Source organism: Somniosus microcephalus, unplaced genomic scaffold, assembly GCF_052327205.1.
Source record: "Somniosus microcephalus isolate GS21.2 unplaced genomic scaffold, FLI_Smic_1.0 unresolved_chr1, whole genome shotgun sequence".
In the NCBI taxonomy this organism is placed as follows: Eukaryota; Metazoa; Chordata; class Chondrichthyes; order Squaliformes; family Somniosidae; genus Somniosus; species Somniosus microcephalus.
Genome location: NW_028225179.1, coordinates 125,128,795 through 125,138,242, shown reverse-complemented (window position 1 = coordinate 125,138,242; position 9,448 = coordinate 125,128,795). Strand labels below are relative to the sequence as shown.

Sequence of the window (9,448 nt, the reverse complement as noted above, 5' to 3'; positions counted from 1 at the left end):
TTTGCACTGGGACTGTGTGTAGGACCACATCAAGCAGCACCTGGGAGTGCTTGGTGCTGCTGCTGGTTGCCCCCAGTGGGAAAGTGTTCATTCCCCCGTCACTTAACAGCCTCCAGGCTGATGGGGCATTAAACCTGGGAGAGCTTGACCCGGGGATTGGAGCAGAAAGTAAACCCCATTCCACTGCACTGACGATCCGCACTGTGAAGAGCACAAACAGGGAGATAAAGGAAGAAAGTATCAAGGGAAGGTCATCGAGGTCAGGTGGCCCATGAACAGGTGCCCCTTCCCTCTGGTATTGGGCCCAAGCCATTTTCCCTCTGCTCTCCGATGATTGAAGAATCTGCCCAATTGATGGGTTTTAAGATGATTAAACGATTTGATGGGGTAAAGAGAGAGAAACTATCTCCTCTGGTGGGGGAGTCCAGAACAAGGGTCATGACCTTCAAATTAGAGATAGACCATTCAGGGGTGATGTCAGGAAACACTTCTTCACACAAAGAGTAGTGTCAATCTGGAACTCTCGCCCTCAAAATGCTGTTGAGGCTGGAGGTCAATGGAAAATTTCGAAACTGAGATTGATAGATTTTTCTTAGTTAAGAGTATTAAGGGTTGCAGAACCAAGGTGGGCAGATGGAGTTAAGATACAGATCAGCCATGATGTAATTGAATGGTAGAACAGGCTCAAGGGGCTGAATGGCCTCCTCCTGTTCCTAATTCTTTCTACTACTTCCCTGACTCAACAATCATCACACCCAGTGTCAGTCCAGTCTACAAGTCAAACATTTATTAAAGGGTGAAAATATAAACAGATTCACAACTAATTGTTATGAAGCTGGACACAGTTATCACAATTCAGGAGATCATTCTACTTCATTATATTCCAGCACAATGTGTCTGGGTCACAGTAGATTGAGACAGGGACAGAGAGATGGGTAGAGGTACTGAGTTAACTTAGTGTACAGTCTAACAGCAAACACCCTCACCCACCGGCAGTACACGGCCAAGGATCGGGGCAACGTGGGCTGCTCGGGCAGTGGGTAAGGCTGCTCACCACGGCCGTGACCTCAGAAAACATGTCCCACTGTGTTAACGAGCGAGCAGTGTGAGTGGTTCAGAGTTTGTACCAGTGTTATTATTACACGGACTAAAGATGGGATAGAGTTTCTCGGTGAAAGTGTCAGTGAAAGTGTACAGGTGAGACATGTCTTCAGCATTGTAATATGACACCTGTCCTCCCTCATAGTCCAGGTAAACTCCCACCTTCCGGGGTATCACTTTCAGATGGGAGATGACGTCTGGGATTTTCGATGATCTGTACTCAGGAAGCTGGCCGATGACCCAATATCCATTCTCAGGTGAACGTGTGATATCTCCCTTTCTGTTGACAGACTCTCTGCAGACACCCACAATCCAGAGGGTCTTGTTTCCAAGACCCACCTCCCAGTAGTGTCTCCCTGATGTGAAACTCATTGAGCTCAAAACATACAAGTATTTATCAAATCTTTCCGGCTGATCAGGAAGGTCTTGCTTCTTATTCGCCCACCTCACACTGGTCAGATCCTGGGACAAGGTGAGTTCACTATTCGCCGTCACTGGGTCCAGTGATAGAGATGCTGGGACTGAAACAAACATGAATGGGAAGCTGTTACTTTAAGAAAACCAGGACTGGATCATGAGAGGTGTACAGACAGTGATGGGCCATCACCACTTTCCTCAGCCCAGGAACTGTGGAGCCCCAGGGACAGGGCGTCTGAAGAGATTTCTCACCTTTGAACCCTCACCGTTCCCTCAGCCCTATTTACACAGCGCAGGTTTTCATCAATCTATTTAAAATAAAGATCTTACTCCAGGACAAGGCCTCATTGACCAGAAGCTGTAGGATCTCTGTCTCCCTCCCTGAGCCCAGCCTGCTGTATTCTGGCACTTTTGGGGCAGTGGTGACGACCTTTCTAATGGTTGAATGGGACTGAAGAGGCGACAGTTCTATTTCTGTCTACACAGCAGCCAATGGGGAGCCTGGAAACATGGTCATTTATTCTATGTGTGGAACCACGGAGCGAAACTTGAGCTCATCCAAAACCCTGCTGCCCGTTTCCTAAATCACACCAAGTCCCGTTCACCCATCACCTCTTGTGCTCGTTGACCTACATTGGCTCCCGGTCCAGCATTGCCTCAAATTTAAAATTCTCATCCTTGTATTCAAATCCCTCCAAGGCTTCTCCCCTCCCTATCTCTGTAATCTCCTCCAGCCCCACAACCCTCCGAGATCTCCGCCAGGACAACAGGGAGAGCTCCTTGCTCTTCTTCAAACTAGTGCCATGGGATCATTAACCTCCACCTGAGAAGGTGTAAAGTCTCATCCGAAGGATGGTATCTCCGACAGTGCAGCACTCCCTCAGTTCTTAACTGGAGTCTCAGCCTGGATTTTTGCGCTCAGGACTCTGGGTTTGGACTTGAACCCACAACATTCTAACTCAGGGACGAGATGCCACGGCTGACCCCTAAATATTCCCACCCGCAACTCCACTCACACATGAAAGGAGTGATACTCGGTGAAAATTCAGCTCCAAATAGCTGAGGATGACTTCAGTTGGCTGAATAAAATGGCTGCTCGTATTGATCTGTGCCTTAAACGTCCTTGGGAGCAGGCGACCAGAGGAACTCCCTCGGAAAATGTGTCTGTGAGTTGTGAGATGTTGAACTTTGACCTGCCCCTTACAAGGCAAATGATGGACCTGAGGAAGAGCCAAAGGTGAGGTCTCCCTTAGCTGGGAGTTCCCAGTCCTTGGCCTTGGAAGGGGACATGATGTAGTCATGGCGGCTGGTACACCGAGTGAGGGAAGTGTATCAACCTGCATGAGGGAGCACGTGGGCCCCACCAGTGGCCTGGTAAGCCGATCAGAAGAGTGCCGAGGTCAGGTGATGTCCCTCAGTAGCAGATCCCTCCATACACTGACTATCATTAAATACAGGTTGTTTAACTTGGTGGGAGAAAGGTACCCAGTAATATACAGTGAACAACACCTGGTGTCAAACAATGTATTAAACGTCATTAGTCACATGGATAACAGTAGGGAGAAGGTGATATACAGAGAATGATACCTGGTGAAATCACTGCTCTCATTTCCCTCCACACCTCGACGGATTTGAATGGTCCGCCAACTATATCCACAGGTATCTCAGCGGAGACAGCTCCAGGATTGTGAACCTCGATCTCACACCTGTAAAAACAGGGCTGGGGATCAGTCCGTGTTCGAGAGAGAGCAGCGATCAGATCACAGAACGGCTTCTTTAAGTCTGCTTACCTGGTCAAAAGGGCATCAATATCCTGAGGGGAAAGGAACAGAAGAAAGGTTACTGGATCAGATTAAAGAGCTGCTGCTACAAATCTCATGGGGAAATTATAAAGAGACACCGAATCTGGACACCAAGGAATCAATCAGAAAAGGACTTTTCCTTTTCTGTCGGTGCTGGAGAATGGATGACCAGGGGATAAAACATGCAACCCCCAGCCCAAGACTTTGTTTCCATTAACACGGATATGGAGCTCCAAGGAAGATGATTTAAATGTGTATTTTCCAGTTTTGATCCCCAGCGTCAGCACCAAGCACTCCCAGGGTCACAAACAGCACAGCCAGTGGCAGAGAAAAGCACTACCTACTCTGCCTCAATGATGCACCTTAACCCCATTCTCAGAAGAGCCCCAACTGCACGCGTGTGAGCATCTCCAGTTCCCACCCCAGCCCTCTCAGAGTCCAATCTCCAGTCTGTGCCACTGTTACACTGTGTGGAGGAACTGCACTGAGATTTCCTCACCTCATTTCCCATTGGACCCTCAGCAGAAAGAGTAAACGTCCATCCCACCAATCAGATTGAGGCTAAACCAAAGCCCAGAGGTGAAAGGTCAGTATGTTAACCCACTGCCCCCCAAGCCCCCAGTCCCCTGAATGTTGTAGTGTTTCTACTGACCTGATGTCACTGAGGGGGCTGGTTTGATCCCATTTACCCTTTAGATCAATCCCACTGACAGTTATTTTACTGTCCGTTTAGATTCCCTGTACAAGGAGGAGGGACATTTTGTACCTTGAGGAGCTTTGGGGCTTCTTGTACCTCCAGCCTCGCTTTTAGATCTCTTATCGCTCCTTCAAGAGAAGACATTTCATCGAAGGTGCTCTTTAAATTGTTCTCCATTTCCTTCAATATTTTATCTGCTTTTATCTCCAGCTCTGCTTTCATCAGCTCTTCCTTCTCAGACAGGAACTTGTGCGTCTTTTCAAAGTCAGTCTTGATTTCACTTCTCAGACCGTCAACTTGGGCCTGGAACACATTGAATAAAGAACGAGACAAGCAGTATTCATAATCCCAGTGTCCCTGGACTCCGTGTGCCCTCTATAGGATTAAAGCATTGTATCCAATATGCATCTGTCATATTTCAAAGTGCCATGCATGTAAATTGTGTGTCACATTGCACGTCATACTGTTCGTCACACCGAATGTCACACAGAATTGACAGCATAAACAGATTCATAAAACATACAACAAATAACAACAGATTCATAAAACATACAACAAATAACAACAATTCACTGCTCACTAAACAATTTAACTAAATATTGGATACATGGGAGTGAGTTAAAAGTCAAACATAATTAAGGGATTTAATCGAAGTGTTCAGATGGTTTATATATAGAATAACGGATACCCAGGAGTGCGTAACAGACTGGAATCTAATCGAGGGGTTGAGATAGTTTATATATAGAATAATGGATACTCGGGATAAAAACAGAAAATGCTGGAAATACTCAGCAGGTCAGGCAGCATCTGTAGAGAAACAGAGTTAACGTTTCAGGTCGATGATCCTTCGTCAGATGGTTTATATATAAAATAATGGATACCTGGGAGTGAGTTTCTGGGTGGAGTCTAATTGAGGGATTCAGATGGTTTAGATATAAAATAATGGATACCCAGGAGTGAGTTACAGGCTGGAATCTAATCCAGGGGTTCGGATGGTTTATATATAGAATATTGGATACCTGGGAGTGAGTTTCTGGCTGGAATCTAATCAAGGTCTTCAGATGGTTTATATATAGAATAATGGATACCCAGGAGTGAGTTACAGGCTGGAATCTAATCAAGGTCTTCAGATGGTTTATATATAGAATAATGGAAACCTGGGAGTGAACATAAGAAATAGGAGCAGGAGTAGGCCAATCGGCCCCTCGAGCCTGCTCCACCATTCAATAAGCTCATGGCTGATCTGATCCTAACCTCGAATCTACTATCACTCTCCATCCCACCCGAACCCATGTGATCTCCCGGGAGAGGCGAAAAACCAGATAAAAAACCCAATGGCCAATTTGGGAGAAAAAATCTGGGAAATTCCTCTCCGACCCATGTAGGCGATCGAAACTCGTCCAGGAGATCACTCTGTCCCTATATTTTCTACAGTACTTACCTTCTGTAAAGGCGATCTCCACCCCAGCCAGGAACAGGAATAAAACCATCTCCTGAAATCTAACACAGAATTAGAACACAAGAAGTAGGAGCAGAACCAGGCTACACAGCCCCTGGGCCCGCTCCACTAGTTACAGGCTGGAATCTAATCGAGATGTTTGGATTGTTTATATCTATATATATAAATCGGTCGTTCTGTCTGTCCTTCTATCTGTCTGTCTGTCTGTCTGTCATCGCGTGTGCGTCTGGCGGGCTATGCGCTCAAAAGTTACAGGGCGTACCTACGCGCGCGTTACCTCCAAAGAAAGCTTACGCTTCCGAGACGGTTTTAAGCGTATTTACGTTTTGGCCGGGATAAAATCGCGCCCGCGGTATCCCAAAAACCTTCAACATTCCGCTCATTAGCATCTCATTATCCGCTCATTAGCAACAGAGTGACCTCGAGGTCGACCAATCGTACGGCGGCTTGCTGCCGCGTGCGGCCGGGCCCTCCTACGGTCGAGTGACGGGACGATTGACCAATCCTACGCTTTGGTGACCTGACGGTCGACCAATTGGTGCGTGTGTGGGCGGGCCTTATCGTTCTGAACCGAGGTGAGTCGCCGCCATCTTGATTCCAAACTTTTCCTTTCTTTTTCCCGCTTTCTGCGTCTTTAAAAAAAACGTTGCTTTTAAAACACATTGTTTTTTTAAAAAATGATTCAGAAAGTAATTAACTTATCTCATCTCATTAATTTTCCTACCTTTCCCCGTTTTTCCAGGTAGGCCTCCAAGCCTCGGCGTCTCCTCCGCACCCACGCCCGAGCTAGGCACCTCCCGGCCCCACTCGAAGGCTGGAGGGGCGGGCCTCAGCCCAGCGCCGCTACCTTACTAAAGGGTGCGCGCGCAGCAGGAGCAGCTGAGACACGGCGTCTCTCTCTCTGGCTCGGCCGGGGGGCGGGGCTTGGTCAGCGTCAACGGTTACCCTGGCAACCGGGCCCTCCGGCCGTCTCGCACAGCCGCAATCTTGAAGCCAGCTCGGGAGGCCGGTGCTCGGAAGATCGCGCCTCCGGAGTTCGGTGCTTGGTTGGTGGGGGGGGCGAGCCTCGGGGGTGGGTGGGTGAGGGGGGGGGCGAGTCTCGGGGGGGCCAACCTCGAGTTCGGGGGTTGGGGATCAGGGGGCTCGGGAGTTTGGGGGGATGGGGATCAGGGGGCTCGTGGACTCTCCCCCTTCCCCTCCCCTCCCCCCCTCCCTCCTCTCCCCCCTCCCTCCTCCCCCCCTCCTCCCCCCGCCCCTTCTTCCCCCCTCCTCTCCCCTCCTCCCTCCTCCCCACCCTCCCCTCCCCTCCCTCTCTTCCCCCCAGTCGCTCTCTCTCTTCCCCCCAGTCGCTCTCTCTCTCTTCCCCCCAGTCGCTCTCTCTCTCTTCCCCCCAGTCGCTCTCTCTCTTCCCCCCAGTCGCTCTCTCTCTTCCCCCCAGTCGCTCTCTCTCTCTCTCTTCCAACAACAACATGCCCTCGAAAAAGCCTTGGCACCGCCGGGCACTCCAGCTAGTATAGAATAATGGAAACCTGGGAGTGAGTTACAGGCTGAATCTAATCGAGATGTTTGGTTGGTTTATATATAGAATAATGGATACCTGGGAGTGAGTTACAGGCTGGAATCTAATCGAGATGTTTGGTTGGTTTATATATAGAATAATGGATACCTGAGAGTTGGGTGAGCAGAAAGGGGAACCTATTGGGGGAGATGGTCACGATGATACATGGACTCTTCAACGTAGAAAAGGATATTTTCTGAAGATTGATTACCGTCAACCTTTGGGATCGGACAGAGAAAGGAAATAAGACCCTTCTTACATTGTTGCAATAAATTAACAATTTACAGACGGTCCCTTACAGTGCAGTTCAGGGAGGAGCCTGCATTGTGCTGGGACAGGCAGCATTTTATTCAGTCAATCTCTCTCTCTCTCTCTCTCTCTCTCGCAGTGTCAAAAGCTCATTCAGGCAGTCGCAAACACAGGGAACTTTACACAAACTCTCAATGACACTCCCCTACCTTCATCTGTAAGATCCCATCCTCCCCTTCTCTTTTACTTTGAAGAATGAGATCCATTTGCTTTTGCAGAAACTCCAATGATTTTTCCAATTTTTCCTGAAAGACAAAAAAAGCACAATGGGATTTGAAAAGGGAAACATTCCCTCTGTCCCTGACACTCGGTGATCCCAAAGGTGGGAATGAAATGTAAGAGGAAATCCATAGACTGACGTGGGAGATGAGTCGGAACAGCAGAATTATTGATCAAGGAGATGTTAATCTGAATTACCTTCATTGATTGGGACAAGATGCTCTTTCAAAGAGCCGGCACAGGCACGATGGGCCAAATGGCCCTGTCTGTGCTGTATGATTATAAGAGAGAGAAAAGGAGAATAGGATTCCTAAACTCCAACTGTTACACCACAAATAAATGCTTACATGTAAAACTACAATAATTCCAATTCTGACCGCATGTTGGCAGTTTTATTGATCGATGGGGACAACTATTCCGGGCCACCTTCAGGGGATATTCGCTGTCTTTATATGAAGTAAATAGGAACTGCCCTCTAACTCTGGCAGTTAGAATCAGCCTCGCCCCCTACCTCTCCCAACCCTCCCCTGTCCCTCTCCCTCCTCCCCACTTCTCTCCCCTACGCCTCTCCCTCCTCAGATACCCCTGTATTCCATTCCTCCTCCCCTTTCCCACATCTAACTGTGCCAGCAAGGCAGTGATCCAATACCTTGTATATCTGGGCTGCCTCCTTTATAGGGATCACACTGTGTGTCTTGTGAGCCCGGGACATTCCGCACACCACACAGATCGCCTTCTGCTCCTCTTCACAGAACAGTTTCAGCTTCTCCTCGTGTTCCTCGCAGTAAAACTCCTCCTCCCGCTGTGTCGCCTTCACCTTCAGCAGTCTGAGCTGCTCGGCGATGTTGCCCAGGTTCCGAGCGGGCCTGGTGTTCCTCTGGGCGAAAACCTGCCGACACTGGGGACAGGAGACATCTCCCGGGACCTTCTCCCAACTCCGAGAGATGCAGGATCTGCAGAAGTGATGCCCACATTCCAGAGACACCGGGTCGGTGAACATCTCCAGGCAGATGGGACAGGTCAGTTCATATGTTAGATCTGCAGACGCCATCTCGGTGCTCGCAGTCTCTCTGCTTCCCTGTCCAGTGCTTTCACTTTCAATTCTCGGTCGGTGCTGAACTTCCTGGCTTTCACTTCACGTGATCAGGGACAAACAATGTTATGCATTTAGTACTTAGATCAAAATGACACGGTTTCTTGTGTGTCAACACTTGCCCATTTTTAAAGCCCAGTTTATAACTTTTTTTTCCCGCTACCAATTGGATCATTAAAACCCGCCTCCCCTGCCCCTCCTCCCTCACCTCCAACAAAAAGTGCGAGGAGCTCATGGTCTTCTTTGTCACTAAGATTGAGACCATCCGTTCACCTGCCTCTGACACATCCCTCCCTTCCCCTAACCCACCAAGACAAACTCCCCCCTGCCCTCACACTGAACTCGCATCTTTCTCTAGTTTCTCTCCTACCGCCCCTCATGCCCTCTCTGAGCTCATCTTGTCAATGAGACTCACCTCATCCTCTCTCGACTCTTTTAAATCACTGTCATCACCCCTCTCCTCAAAAACCCACCCTTGACTCCTCTATCCCTGCAAATTACCGCCCCATCTCCAACCTCCCGTTCGTAACTTGAAAGTGTTGCTGCCTCCCAAATCCGTGCCCATCTTTCCTGCAATTCCCTTTGAACTTCTCCGATCAGGTTTCTGCCTCTCCCGCAGCACTAAAAACTCAGAACTCTTTGTTCCTCCAATTCTGGCCTCTTATCCATCCCCAACTCCCTTTGGCTCCACCAATAGCAGCGGTTCCTTCAGCCGTCTCGGCGCTGAGCTCTGGAATTCCCTCTCTACCTCTACCTCTCCCTCCTCCTTTAAGACGCTGCTTAAAGCCGATCT

At 48.9% G+C, this 9,448-nt stretch overlaps 1 protein-coding gene across 1 annotated transcript; it reads right to left on the bottom strand.

Moving 5' to 3' along the window:
- Window positions 1–765: 765 nt before the first annotated feature.
- LOC147095810 (E3 ubiquitin-protein ligase TRIM39-like) lies at window positions 766–8,683 on the bottom strand. The gene is made up of 6 exons (XM_085974812.1): window positions 8,212–8,683; window positions 7,493–7,588; window positions 4,087–4,320; window positions 3,309–3,331; window positions 3,106–3,224; window positions 766–1,622 (listed from the first exon to the last, which is right to left on the bottom strand). Exons 1-6 carry the CDS (start codon window positions 8,611–8,613, stop codon window positions 1,090–1,092), a joined length of 1,407 nt encoding a protein of 468 aa, XP_085830938.1. The 5' UTR covers window positions 8,614–8,683; the 3' UTR covers window positions 766–1,089.
- Window positions 8,684–9,448: the final 765 nt, after the last annotated feature.

What these genes read in the sequence shown, in the direction of transcription:
- LOC147095810 (XM_085974812.1), bottom strand. Translation starts at nt 8,613, where the DNA reads ATGGCGTCTGCAGATCTAACATATGAACTGACCTGTCCCATCTGCCTG. An exon ending in AGGCAGCCCAGATATACAAG is followed by an intron (nt 7,589 to 8,211) that starts GTATTGGATCAC and finishes TTTGTCTTTCAG; the next exon opens with GAAAAATTGGAAAAATCATT. An exon ending in GAGAGCAGTGATTTCACCAG is followed by an intron (nt 1,623 to 3,105) that starts GTATCATTCTCT and finishes TGTTTGTTTCAG; the next exon opens with TCCCAGCATCTCTATCACTG.